Source organism: Microtus ochrogaster, chromosome 8 (genome assembly GCF_000317375.1).
Source record: "Microtus ochrogaster isolate Prairie Vole_2 chromosome 8, MicOch1.0, whole genome shotgun sequence".
NCBI lineage: Eukaryota > Metazoa > Chordata > Mammalia > Rodentia > Cricetidae > Microtus > Microtus ochrogaster.
Window position 1 is genome coordinate 34,432,400 of NC_022015.1, and position 14,331 is coordinate 34,446,730.

General features: G+C 51.4%; 1 protein-coding gene across 1 annotated transcript in view; it reads left to right on the forward strand.

The window, feature by feature from the left end:
* Muc2 (mucin 2, oligomeric mucus/gel-forming) overlaps positions 1 to 13,875 on the forward strand; it is a 33,515-nt gene extending 19,640 nt beyond the window's left edge. Inside the window, exons 29-50 of the mRNA XM_005351535.2 lie at positions 1,750 to 1,813; positions 1,877 to 2,011; positions 3,473 to 3,722; positions 4,327 to 4,581; positions 5,295 to 5,593; positions 5,915 to 6,089; positions 6,546 to 6,793; positions 7,392 to 7,575; positions 7,864 to 8,083; positions 8,821 to 8,999; positions 9,185 to 9,254; positions 9,386 to 9,483; positions 9,613 to 9,644; positions 10,718 to 10,895; positions 11,181 to 11,285; positions 11,513 to 11,553; positions 11,677 to 11,799; positions 12,069 to 12,167; positions 12,724 to 12,852; positions 13,007 to 13,046; positions 13,389 to 13,515; positions 13,653 to 13,875. Of these exons, the coding sequence (XP_005351592.1) occupies positions 1,750 to 1,813; positions 1,877 to 2,011; positions 3,473 to 3,722; positions 4,327 to 4,581; positions 5,295 to 5,593; positions 5,915 to 6,089; positions 6,546 to 6,793; positions 7,392 to 7,575; positions 7,864 to 8,083; positions 8,821 to 8,999; positions 9,185 to 9,254; positions 9,386 to 9,483; positions 9,613 to 9,644; positions 10,718 to 10,895; positions 11,181 to 11,285; positions 11,513 to 11,553; positions 11,677 to 11,799; positions 12,069 to 12,167; positions 12,724 to 12,852; positions 13,007 to 13,046; positions 13,389 to 13,515; positions 13,653 to 13,875 (3,274 nt within the window). The remainder of the gene's footprint in view (positions 1 to 1,749; positions 1,814 to 1,876; positions 2,012 to 3,472; positions 3,723 to 4,326; positions 4,582 to 5,294; positions 5,594 to 5,914; positions 6,090 to 6,545; positions 6,794 to 7,391; positions 7,576 to 7,863; positions 8,084 to 8,820; positions 9,000 to 9,184; positions 9,255 to 9,385; positions 9,484 to 9,612; positions 9,645 to 10,717; positions 10,896 to 11,180; positions 11,286 to 11,512; positions 11,554 to 11,676; positions 11,800 to 12,068; positions 12,168 to 12,723; positions 12,853 to 13,006; positions 13,047 to 13,388; positions 13,516 to 13,652) is intronic.
* Positions 13,876 to 14,331: the final 456 nt, after the last annotated feature.

Genomic DNA, 14,331 nt, shown 5'->3' on the forward strand with positions numbered 1-14,331 from the left:
GGCCACTCCAACATCTACCACCACAGAGACACCAATACCAACCCCAACCACCTTAGTGTTTTCAACTCCAAAATCTAGCAGCCCAGAAACCTCACCTTTAATATCTACTACCACACAGACCACAACTCCAACTCCTAGTCAAGGTACATCCACTCCAACATCTACCACCACAGAAATACCAACCCCAAACTTGACCTCTGTAGTGACTTCAACCCCCAAACCTAGCAGTCTAGAAACCTCAACTCCAATATCTATTACCACACATACCACAACACCAACACATAGTCAAGGTACCTCCACTCCGACATCTCCACCCACAGAGATACCAACCTCAACTCTCACTACCACAGTGACTCCTACCCCAACACCTACTATCATAGAAACATCTACTCCAACATCTACTTCTACAAAAACCACAACTACAACTACTGGTCAAGGTACCTCCACTCCAACATCAATCAACACAGAGACACCAGTCCCAACCCCGACCACCATAGTGACTTCAACCCCAAAACCTAGCAGCTCAGAATCCTCAACTCCAATATCTACTACCACACAGACCACAACACCAACACCTACTGAAGGTACCTCCACTCCAACATCTACCCCCACAGAGACACCAAACACAACTCTGAGTACCACAGTGACTCCCACCCCAACACCAACCATCATGGAAACCTCTACTCCAAAATCTACTTCTACACAAACCACAACAACCACCACTAGTATAGGTATGTCCACTCCAAGATCTACCACCATAGAGATACCTACCCCAACCTCGACCTCTACAGTGACTTCAACTCCAAAACCTAACAGCCCAGAAACCCCAACTCTAATATCTACTACCACACAGACCACAACACCAACACCTAGTCAAGGTACCGCCACTTCAATATCTACCACCACAGAGACACCAACCCCAAATCTGACTACTACAGTGACTCCCACCCCAACAACTACCATCATAGAAAGCACTACTCCAACATCTACTTCTACACCGACCACAACAACAACCACTAGTCTAGGTACCTCCACTCCAACATCTACCATCACAGAGACACCAACCCCAACACCGACCACCATAGTGACTTTAACCCCAATACTTAGCAGCCCAGAAACCTCAACTCCAATATCTACTACCACACAGACCACAACACCAACACCTAGTCAAGGTACCTCCACTCCAACATCTACACTCACAGAGACACCATCCCAATCTCTGACTACCACAGTGACTCCCACCCCAACACCTACCAACATAGAGACCTCTAGTCCAACATCTACTTCTACAAAAACAGCTATAACAACCACTAGTCTAGGTACCTCCACTCTAACACCAACCACCAGAGAGACACCAACACCAACTCTAACCACAACAGTGACTCCAAAACCAATACCTAGCAGTCCCGAAACCTCAACTCCAATACCTACTACAACTCAGATTACAACACCAACACGTAGTCAAGGTACCTCCACTCCAATATCTATCCGCACTGAGACACCAACCCCAATTCTTACTACGACAGTGACTTCCACCCCAACACCTACCATCATAGAAACATCTACTCCAACATCTACTTCTACACAAACTACAACAACAACCACTAGTCTAGGGACCTCCACTCCAACAACTACCACCTCAGAGACACCAACCCCAACCCCGACCACCTTAGTGACTTCAAAATCTAGCAGCCCAGAAACCCCAACTCCAAAATCTATTACCACACAGACCACAGCACCAACACATAGTCAAGGTACGTCCACTCCAACATCTACCACCACAGAGACACCAACACCAACCCCAACCACCATAGTGACTTCAACCCCAAAACCTAGCAGCCCAGAAACCTCAACATCAATATTTACTACCACACAGGCCACAACACCAACACCTAGTCAAGGTACCTCCACTCCAACATCTACACCCACAGAGACACCCACCCCAACTATGACTACTACAGTTCCTACAACCCCAACACCTACTACCACAGAAACCTCAACTCCAATATCTATTACCACACAGACCACAACACCAACACCTACTCAAGGTACCTCCACTCCAACATCTACCCCCACAGAGACACCAACCCCAACTCTGACTATTACAGTAACTCCCACCCCAACACCTAACAACATAGAAACCACTACTCCAACATCTACTTCTACACAAACCACAACAACAACCACCAGTCTAGGTACGTCCACTCCAACATCAACCACCACAGAGACACCAACTCCAATCCCGACCACCATAGTGACTTCAACACCAAAACCTAGCAGCCCTGAAACCCCAATTTCAATATCTATTACCACACAGACCACAACACCAACACCTAGTCAAGGTACATCAACTGTAATATCTACCCCCACTGAGACACCAACCCCAACTCTGACTACCACAGTAACTCACACACCAACACCTACCATCATAAAAACCACTACTCCAACATCTACTTCTACACAAACCACAACAACAACCACTAGTCTAGGTACATCCACTCCAATATCAACCACCACAGAGACACCAACCCCAACCCCGACTACCATAGTGACTTCAACCCCAATACCTAGCAGCCCAGAAACCTCAACTCCAATATCTACTACCACACATACCACAACACCAACACCTAGTCAAGGTACCTCCACTCCAACATCTACACTCACAGAGATACCAACCCCAAATCTGACTACCACAGTGACTCCCAACCCAACACCTACCATCATAGAAACTACTACTCCAACATCTACTTCTACAGAAACCACAACAACCACTAGTCTAGGTACGTCCACTCTAACATCAACCACCACAGAGACACCAAGTCCAACGTCCACTATCACAGTGACTTCAACTCCAACACCTACCACTACTGAGACCTTACCATCTACTATCACACAGACCACAATACCAACCATTGTTATAGAGACCTCCACTCCAACATCTACCACCACAGAAAGATCCACCCCAACTCTGACCACCACAGTTCCTACAACCCCAACACCTACTGCCACAGAAGCCTCAACTCCAATTTCTACTACAACACAGATGACAACATCAACAATTGTTACAGAGACCTCTACTCCAACATCTACATCCACAGAGACATCAACCCCAACCTCGACTACCACAGTTACTTCAACCCCATCACCTACTACTTCAGAGACCTTAACATCTACAACACATACCACACCTGCAACGCCAATCATAGACATCTTCACTACTAGATCTACCACTATCCAGACACCAAGCCCAGTCCACACCACCACATTGCCTCCAACTCCAACACCTTCCACCACAGAGTCATCAACCTCAACTTCTACAACCACACAAATTCCACCCTCATCTTCTCCTATTTCTGCTACCACCATCACACCTTCCCAAAGCCCAACCTCCACTTCCATCATCACAGAGACTCCAACCCCATCTGCCACCACTTTAGAGACACCGATCCCAACCTCTACCTCCACTGAAAACACAGCTCCAACATCTTCTACTAGCCAAACTCCTTCCAAATCTCCAACGAAACCATCAACACCTGTGACCACTGTGTTCCCCTCTTCCCCACCCACGGAGTCCATCATCATTCTTAGCACCCCTGCTACCACCATAGTAACGTCTAGCACTGCATCGTCACCTGGAACATCACCATCCATCACTTCGTCAGCGGGCAGCACACCCTCTTCACTTCCAGGACCAACACCGGGACCCTCCACCACTACTTCCGGTAAGTACACATGGGAAGCCACCCCATTCCTCCTCTCTTAGGAGAGCTTCATTTTTACCAGGGAAGCTTTACAGCCTCACAACTCGAGCCTGGAGTCAGTATTTTGTGGTTCATGACCCTGATCTTGTGCAGTGAGGCAAGTTCCCTGGAAGGTTTAGACCTTCCCTGCCTACTGAGTCAGACCCCTTGGATTGATGAATTGATTGGAAACAGGTCACTACCTTCCTGTAGATAGACTTTCCTCAGGCAGAGCTACTTCAGCACAAAATGTGTAGCCCAGGACTGAAAGATATCCATGGGGAAAGTTTGCCCAGGGAGATCTTGGACTGCATTAGGTCAGGGTTGGTGTAAGGCATAGGGCTACTCCTCTGTCTGGGCATGGCACAAAAGGCCTTGGAGGGTAGCTAGTCTGGCCTTGTCAGATGTCCAGTGTGACAGTCACACAGTGTGCATGGTGGCGTCAAATCCTGGTGAGTAGATATAAGGTTTTGAGACCTCACCATGGCTTCTTGTGCCAGCTGTTCTCTCTCTGTGGCGGGGCCTGCAGGTTGAGCCCTGCAGCATCTGAGATGAACAGTGCCATTGACCCACAATGTTCTTACAGGCACATCTACTTCCTCAAGGACCACAACAGGACAAACTTCACCCACCACAAGACCACCCTCCACATCCACCCCTACATCCTTCACTGTGCCAGTATCTACCACGGAAACCACACCAACTACTTTGGAGACCACCAGGACCTCTTCTTGGGGCACAATCTCCTCAGCCTCCCCAATCACCTCTCCCATCACTGACTGGACCAGTGTTGGCACCTTGGTTACCTGCTGTGTTTTGGATGACATGTACTATGGCCCAGGTATCCATGGTGTTTAAGTCTAATGTTTACAAAGCTCAGGCTGTTCCCTGCTCTTTCTAGTGAGTAGAACCAGGGTCAGACCCCAACTTGAAGCTTTCTCAGGAGGCTGGATGCTGGTCATGGGTGGATGTTTTTGTGGTCAGCTTCACCTTACTTGGAACATGAACCAGAGGTCAGGGCTCTTCCCAGGCCAGAAGAACAAGTAGGGTGGGTGTTAGTCTGTTTTCTGTTTTAACAAAATACTTGAGGTCAAATGATTTGTAAATAATAGGAGGTCATCCAGCTGACAGTTTCAGAGGCTAGGAAGTACAGTAATGCGGCCCTGGCACGTGGCCATCCAGCTGACGGTTCCAGAGGCTAGGAAGTACAGTAACATGTCCCTGGCACCTGGTCATCCAGCTGACCATTCCAGAGGCTAGGAAGTAACATGGCACGGGCACCCGATGGTTTCCTCATTCTGCATCAAAATACAATGCAGGTATCAGGCCATGAGAGATGTGCCGGCTCTGGTCTCTCATCTTCTTGCAATGCCACTAATGTCACACTAGGGGGCTTACCCTCATACCTCACCTAACTTTAGTCTTATCCCCTAAGTACCCTCCTCCAGGACAGTGAGTCCCTCTCCAAGGCCTCCATGGAATCGATCAGTGTGTTTTTGTGGCTAGCTTTGCCTCTGGATGGTGTAAAGACTGCGTCCTTCTCTTCCCTTTTAGGTGAACTGATCTACAACAATACCTATGGGAACACTTGTTATTATGTGAACTGCTCTGTGGAGTGCAAACTCCAAATCTTCAAATGGCCCTGTCCATCTACTCCCTCAACTTCTACACCATCAACACCAACATCCTCCCCGACGACCACACCCTCCACACCATCTACCACATCTTCAAAGTCTACACCCTCCACACCATCATCTACCACATCTTCAAAGTCCACACTCTCCACATCATCCAAGTCAACAACCACAACCTCCACCCCTGGGTGGTGCCTTGACTTTGATCCTCCTAGACAGGTCAGTGGATAATATATGGCTTTCTTACCCTGATACTGAACAGGTCCATGTCTGGGTACCTACCATCTGAATGACACCCTTCCTGGTTGTCCAAGATGCCCATGTTCCCACACCCTGCACCTTCTCCAGTAGGGCTGATATTTCCCAAAACATCGTGGGCTTAGGGTCCGCTGGCCTTCTCTCTTTTCCCCATATCCTGACTTTCTTCTCCTCATATTAGCCTCCCTCAGCTCCATCCCTGAGTGGGTCCTATCTTCTTGTGTAGACTGGGGAAGTTAAGAGGGGCTGCCTGCTGACTGGCCCATGCCCTGTCTCCTGTAGGAGAATGAGACCTGGTGGCTATGTAACTGTACCATGGCCATTTGCAAGCATGACAACGTAGTGGAGCTTGTGGAGCGGAAGTGCGAACCCCCGCCCATGCCTACCTGCTCCAATGGCCTGAAGCCTGTGCGTGTCATCGACCCTGATGGCTGCTGCTGGCACTGGGAGTGTGACTGTAAGGCCTTACTGTCTGAGGATATGCCTTCCAGGGTCCTTTCTTCTTTGGTACCAGTAGCGGCAGGGCTAGCCTCTTGGGAACAGACTTTGATTGCTAAGCACCTGCTGTAGGCTGTGCCAGTCTTAGGGACTTCTCAATACCCTTTATGTCTCCCTGGGTAGGAGGGGGGTAGATAGAAGTCTTGGCTGGTGGGGCAGAGGCACCTTTCTGAGCAAGGATGCTTCTGAGGTTAAGAGTGACCTTCTGACTCTAAAGCAAGGCCTCTCCCTGCAGAAGAGGGGGTGTGTCTCTGGACCAACTGGGAAGATGATTTTAGAAGATCTGCTCCCGCTTGGAAGTCCCTAGTGGCTCAACTTAGGGACCAGGATTTTCAGGCTCCTTTAGTGACTGCTGGCTTTTTCAGCCTGTCCCTTGAATCCTGGATGACATCAACTTACAAATCTTCTTCCACAGGCTACTGCACCGGCTGGGGGGACCCGCACTTTGTCACCTTCGATGGGCTCTACTACAGTTACCAGGGTAACTGCTCCTATGTTCTAATGGAGGAGATTACCCCCACGGTGGACAACTTTGGGGTCTACATTGACAACTACCATTGTGATGTCAGTGACGAGGTATCCTGCCCCCGCACACTAATTGTGCGTCACGAGACCCAGGAAGTGCAGATCAGGACTCTGCAATTGATGCCCATTGTGGTGCAGGTATGTGGTTGGGCAGCCAAAGTGTGTCTCTCATGGCCTTTTACTGTGGGCCCCAGGCGACCGAGGATTAGGCTGCGGATTCACTGGACCTGGCTGGAACCACAGCACATTAAAGCCTCCTTAGGGTCATGTCAGCTCTTCTCATGGGCTCTCGAAGTGAGCACAGAAACCTCCTCTCTGAGGCCAGGTGAACAGGAAGTGGCTGTGTCTAGCTGAGTCTTCTCTATCCTTGGGTCATTGGTGATATCAATGGAAACATCTGAGGAGCCCCGAACCTTTCGAGGAGCCTCAAAGTCCCTGGGAAGAGCGTTCTTTGGTATCTCCTGGGATGAGCTGGGACAAACGTCTGTCCTAGTGTTGTGGAAAGGAAGCAAGAAGGGAAGGGAAAGCGGTAAGGGGCAGGAAAAGCTCCCCTTTCAGATAGGGGTAGAGATAACCTAGGTGCTATCCCCAGGTGCAACTCGGCCTTCTTGACGAGCTATATGACTTCCAGAGAGGGCAATGGTGGGACAGGACAGAGCAGGGCAAGCCCCGAGCATGTGGCAGCCTCTTGCTCCAGTCTCAGAGGCCCTCCCTGACTCAGACATGTTGACTACAGGTGCAGGTGAACAAGCAGGTAGTGGCTCTGCCCTACCAGAAGTTTGGGGTGCAGGTATACGAATCTGGCATCAACTATGTGGTGGACATCCCCAGGCTGGAAGCTCAGATCACCTACAACGGCCTGTCTTTCTCCATCCGGCTGCCCTACCACCTCTTTGGCAACAACACGAAGGGCCAGTGTGGTGAGTCCCCCCCCCCCACAGCCTCTTTCCTTGGAGGGCAAGACTGGGTGTGAGCATCGGTCGCCTAGCTGTGGGTTCTCTACTCCTCTGTGGGCAGGCACTGTGGCATTCTCTTGTGTCTGGTCCCTGTGAGGAGCCATCAGATGTTAGCTTGACTTTGAATTTTCCCTCTTGCCTGGCCAGTGGGGCACAGGGAGCCTGAGCTGGAGAAGGAAAGGTGCCAGGGCCCGACCTGGGTCTGATAGTGTGTCTTGGTGCTGGCTTGACGGGTGGCTTCTCTGTGCACAGGCACCTGCACCAACAGTACTGAAGATGACTGCATCCTGCCCAGCGGGGAGATCATCTCCGACTGTGAGGTTGCTGCTGACGAGTGGTTGGTGAACGACCCCTCCAAGCCACACTGTCCTCACAGCAGCTTCACCACCAAGCGCCCAGCCGTTACGACAGCAGGGTTCTTGCCACCGGAGAACTGCACTGTGTCTCCTATCTGTGAGCTCATCAAGAGCAGGTGAACTGTGGGAAGTGGAGAAGTGGAGGCAAGAGGATCAGGACAAGCCTAGGCGGTTGAGATCCTATCTCAAAGTATATAGGGTCTCAAGAGGTCTCATCTCTCTGTTGTCCCTACTGTCTACCAAGTAGGCAGAGCAACCCTTGTGAGGGCCTGAGAGAGCTGGGGTTGTCACTGTGGATGGGTGTCAGATCACAGGGGGCCTCAGGACCTGGCTTCTGTTTCCCCAGATCCTAGCTATCCTCTTTGACATCCCCTACCCCAGCACTTTTCTTTGCTCTCAGACGTCCCGCACCTTCTGGCCAGGTGCCGGCTCAGGTGAGCTGGAGACCCTGAGTAGATCAACTGACCAGACAGCATTAGCAGATCAGTGAGGCAGGTTTGAGCCTGGACACGGGTCAGGAACTCCTAAATCTGGTAGCCACAGGAGGACATTCCCTGTCCCTGTACGTGTTTGAAGTCACAGCTAGGTAACCCGTTGGCAGGATTGTTGGAAGGGGACATCCTGGCAACCAGCGACCATTCAGGTGTGCAGAGTACATCTCTGCACGTCTGATAACACAGGCGCATGCCCTTCTTTTTCTAGGTGCCAGCACTTTCTGTCTTCTGCTACTGGTAGCGTAGGGCCTCTTTGGCAGGGTCCTCTGAGCAGGCTCTGGTAGGCCAAGGGGAGGCCAGGGAAGCATGTGGAGAGGCTGGGGTGCTGACCAGAGTGTGATCTATCTCTCCCTGCACAGCCTGTTCTCCGAGTGTCACCCCTTCGTGCCTCCAAAGCACTACTATGAAGCCTGCCTGTTTGATAGCTGCTTTGTGCCTAACTCTGGTTTGGAGTGTGCCAGTGTACAGGCCTATGCAGCCCTCTGTGCCAAGGAAGGCACCTGCGTTGACTGGCGGAACCATACTCAGGGGGCCTGCTGTAAGTGCTACTCATCTCTCCCCATGTATTGCCTGTGCTGGGGATCTGTCGGTCAGGCAAGGGTACCGGGCAGCTCCCCATCCTCGGCTTGCATGGGGTGAAGTCCTAGGTAGGAAGGGCTGGGTAGCTTTGTCACTCCAGGGAGGGGCAGTCTTATCTTTTTGATTCTTGCGCCTGTCCTGCAGCTGTGAAGTGTCCATCTCACAAGGAGTACAAGGCCTGTGGCCCTGCAGAAGAACCCACCTGCCAGTCCAGGTACGCTGCCTGAAGACTCCCGCTGGTTTCCTAGTCCTGCTCATGCAGTCCAGTCAGCTTTAGCCCCTTGCCAGAGCTGTGCCCCAGCCTATATCGCTCCTTCCTTCTGAACGTGTGTCTTACCATTCCAGCGCCTCCCAGAATTTCACAATCTTGGTGGAAGGCTGCTTCTGTTCTGAAGGCACCACAAAGTTTTCCCCTGCCATTGATGTCTGTGTGAAGACTTGTGGTATGTCTCCTACTCCTACTGCCTCCCTCCTGTGCCTCTGTGTCTTCAGGGGCAGGGCCAGAAAGCACATCTCAGTTCCTTATAATATCATGACAGTGTTAACAGAGTTTGTTTCCTCTCTCTTCCTAGGCTGTGTGGGACCTGACAATGTGCCCAGAGAGGTAGGTTTCCCCTTGTGCTTGGAGAATTTTCCCTAAAATCCTGAGCCATGTAAGTCCTGGGTGAGATCCACCCACTCACCCATCTATCCATTGGCACATCTATCCATCAGTCCATTACCTTGAGCTGTCTGTCATCCATTTAACCATCTATACCATCCATTTAACCATCTATACCATCCATTTATCCATCTATCCATCCATCCACTCACCTATCCATTATCCATTCAACCACCCATCAATCTCTCCAATACCCATCCATAATCCATCCATCTATTCACACTATTCATCTGTATATCCATTTATTAGCTATCCAAGTAACCACCTGTCCACCATCTATCTTTCATCCCATCCATTTGTTATCTATCCATCCATTCGTCCAGCCACCCAGCCATCGTCCACCTATTCATATTCATTAAACTATCCTTCATCCATCCATCCATCCATCCATCCATCCTCCATTCATTCACTAATTCATTATCCATCCACCTATTCCGCACCCACAAATCTATCCAACCACCCATCCATCGGAACCCTTCATCCTCCATCCACCTATCCATCCAACCATCCACCCATCCAACTACCCCTACACTATCCATCTATGCCACCAACCATCAATCCATCATCCATCCATCTTTCTATCTTTCCAGTCATCTACCCATCCATCAAACCATCCATCCACCCATCCACTCACCAGTCATATACTCTGACTAACGTGGGCTGGCATGTTGCCTTCTTCGGTCCTGTTTCCCGTGTTTGCCCACAGTCATTGGTTGACTCTTTAGCTCAATTAAAAAACCAGTAGACAATGTGTGGTGTGTCCGTTGCATGCCAGGAGGTGTTGGTGGACGCTGGTGAGCAAGTCACATCTGTGTGATATCAGTGGCCTTGAATGAACAGGTGCTGGGCTGTCCCTGAACCTTCCCTATGAGTTCAGAGGTGATGAGGGATAAGGCTGTCTCACTTGATTCCTCATCTGGCTACCTGGTCCAGCTCTTTCCTCTCTGGCTGGCCATGGACATGGACGTGTCATAGTAGGGCTAACGTGGTGTTAATCTGATCTTTTCTCTTTGCAGTTTGGAGAGCATTTTGAGTTTGATTGCCAGGACTGTGTTTGCCTGGAGGGTGGAAAGGGCATTGTCTGCAATCCAAAGATATGTGCTGGGGAGAACCAGACCACATGCGAGGAGGATGGCACTTACCTTGTCGAAGAATTCGACCCAGATAACAAGTGCTGCAACAAAACCACATGTAGTAAGGACACCCCTGGGGAATGGGAACCATTCTCAGACCACTAGGGCTTCTAGTGTAACTGACCTTGCCTGCTGTAGGTGAGGTTTCCTGCCCCCCACCTCACACCCAGTTGGCTAACTCAGGTTATACTCACTTGAGAGGGGAGTGGGATGCAGGTCAGGAGCCCCAACTCCAAGTCCTGGTCTTGGTGGGCTCCACAGGGGCCTGGATTCATGCTCTGCAGTGGGAGGTGGTGCTCTGCCTGTGTGATCTGTCCTGGTCACCACACTCTTGCTCTGCCTTCAGAGTGTGACACCAAACTATGCAGTGCGGAACGTCCCTCTTGCTCGCTGGGATTCGAAGTCAAGAGCCACAGTGTGCCTGAAATATGCTGTCCAGTTTACTCCTGTGGTAAGTGATGCCAGCTGGGCAAGGGAAGGCCACAGGTGGGGCAGGCTGTGAACAGCAGGCGGGGCAGGCTGGGAACAAGGGGTCCGTGGAGGGAGCATGCATTCTCCTTGTGTGTCTTTATCATGGCTATGGCTGTGCATCCACCCAGCCCTGAGCCTCCTTAGATTGTGTGCCAGGCTGAGGCTGGATGGCTTCTGATAGCTTTTCCCACTCTTTTCCCCCCCAAGAACCCAAGGGTGTGTGTGTGCACGAGAATGCTGAATACCAGGTGAGTTCTGAACTGGGAGGGTATGGGGGGGGGAATGGGTGGCGTTGTCTGTCTCCTGAAGAAGGAGTATGCATGGGTGATGGTGTGTGTGCGGCCCCTTTACTTCTCTGCCTGTTCCTAAAGCCTGGGTCTCCAGTGTACTCCACCAAGTGCCAGGAATGTGTATGCACCGACTCCATGGACAATGCCACCCAGGTCAACTACATCTCCTGTACTCATGTGCCCTGCAACATCTCCTGCAGCTCTGTAAGTGGGGTTCCTCCCTTCCTTCCCTTTTCCTGCCTCCTTTACCTTCTTCCCATCTTCAAAGAGGCACATGGTTCCATGTTCATTTCCATGATTTGCCTTCAATTAAAAAAAAAAAATCTTCCTTGCCGAACTGTGCCTCCCACCATGACGCTTGTTCCCTGTGCGTGCGAGCCTCGCCCCAGGTGGGGTGTTCCAGCGATCCCAGGACCTGGCCGGTTGCAGGGACAAGTCTTTGATCTCAGCCTTGTCCTCTCCTGTGTCCACAGGGCTTTGAGCCTGTGGAAGTCCCTGGGGAGTGCTGCAAGAAATGTCAGCAGACCCACTGCATCATTGAGAGGCCAGACCAGCAGTATATCATCCTGAAGGTGTGTGTTCACGGGCAGGGGGCGGCGCTCTAGGCTCCACCCACGAGCTTGTCAGTCACTGGGCTTGAGACATCCCAGGTCCCACAAAACTTGGTTTGAGTGATGTATTTGGGTGGCTGCTCCACTTTTGGAGCTCTGAAGTCCAGGGTCAAGGCTGGCGGAAGCGTGAGGAGCCTTCCTGCCTCCTCTTCTTCAGGTGTCTGGCTGTGTTTATATCATCTCTGACTTGGTCTCCATGTAGCAGCCTCCTTTCCATCTGAGCCCATGTGTCTTCTGTGTCTCTTGCAAGGAGGATGACCTCATCTACAGATTCTTTCCCTGAGATTTTCAAAGGCCCTTTCCCCGTTCAGAGTCACTTCCTAGCTCATAGGTTAGACCTAGGTTAGAGATTTTTATGCTGTGTAACCACAAGCAGGTAAGTTCCTGTCTCCAAGACTCTCTTCTGGATGTCACTTGCCCAGGGACTACTGACCGTGAAGCTGTAGCTCCCAGGTCTTCCAGGGCTGGCCTCCCTGGAGGCGCACTTGCTCCTCCTCATTCTATGTTGTGTCCACAGCCCGGGGAGATACAGAAAAACCCCAACGACCACTGTACCTTCTTCAGCTGCTTGAAAATCAACAACCAGCTCATTTCCTCTATCTCCAACATCACCTGCCCCGACTTCAACGCCGATGAATGTGTTCCGGTGAGTGGGACCCCTCTGGCACTGTGCACTGCCTGATGCCCCAGCTGCCTGGCTTCCGGGAGGCTTGTTCCATACCCTCCTTATGCACCCCATGAAGGGGCACGCACCTGCTGGGGGTGCTCTGGGCTTCCCTCACACTCCTCTTTCCCTTCAGGGCTCCATCACGTACATGCCAAATGGCTGCTGTAAGACCTGTGAGTACAGCCGGTGGAACAGGGTGGTGGGTGGGCTTTGCCAGACCCTGGGCAGGAAGACACCAGGGCAGGGTACCTCGGGACTCCTGTTCCTACTGTGTCTACTACACTCTGATTCCCCTTCCAGGAAGGGGGCTCATTTCCTTAAAGAACAGTGAGACTGGGAGTTAAGGGCTAGCCATGTTGGGAGAGAGGAGAAAAAACAGCACAGTAGAGGAAGAGGGGGAGGAAGAGGGAGGGGATAGGGAGGGGGAGGGAGAAAGGGAAAAAGAGGGAGAGGGAGAGAGAAAAGGAGATCACGAGCCAGTCTTAGACCGCCCCTGCACTTGCATCTCCTCCCAGGTATTCCTAAAAACAACACCGCAGTCCCTTGCTCTCTCATCCGTGTCAAGAAGGAGATTTCCCACAATGGCTGCTCCAAGAATGTCTCCATGAACTACTGTTCGGGCTCCTGTGGGACTTTCGCCATGTGAGTCTCAGGCTGCAAGTGTGAGATGGATGGAGGGGTGGAGGAGCTGGAGCTCACAGACAGGCCCCGGTGGTGGAGGGAAGATGCTGCTGCTGCTCCCACGGAGGCTGGACTCATTCTGCCCCTCCTGTCCCCAGGTACTCTGCCCAGGTCCAGGATCTGGATCACAGGTGCTCTTGCTGCAAGGAGGAGAGGACCAGCGAGCGCCAGGTGACCCTGGAATGTCCAGATGGCAGTGAGCTGAGCCACACCTACACGCACATTGAGAGCTGTCTCTGCCAGGACACCGTCTGTGCGCTCCCCCAGGCCCAGCAAGTCCGCGTCAGGCGGTCCAGTCCCCGACTTCTGGGAAGGAAGTGAATGGGTTCTACCATGTTCCTCCCTTCCCGTCTCGCACCATGCTGCTGACCCTCTGAGCTCCCTCCTCTTCTAGCTTGGCTTCTTCTCTGCAGATATTTATTTTCAGAGTTTCTGTTCCATCCCTTGCTTTATGATAATAAACTCAGGCATAGCCAATCTGGTCGTGTGGTTTAAGTTGGTTCTGCGAGGATCTGAACTGCCCACTATGTGGATGGCTTCTGGGAACCGGGTGGGGCTAGATAGTTTGGAGAGGGTTCCTTAGGATCCCCGGGGTCCAGTTACTGTTTTTTTGCACACCAGACATGATGTGACTCTACCACCTGTATTACTTACTCTGAGGCTCTGGGCTCTGTTCAGAGCACTGGGTGAACAAAGGCCCCTTCCCACCATGAGTTCCTTTCCAAGGTTTTCCACTATGGGTGAGACCTTTGTCCACATGCTGTAGGGACAGTGTGT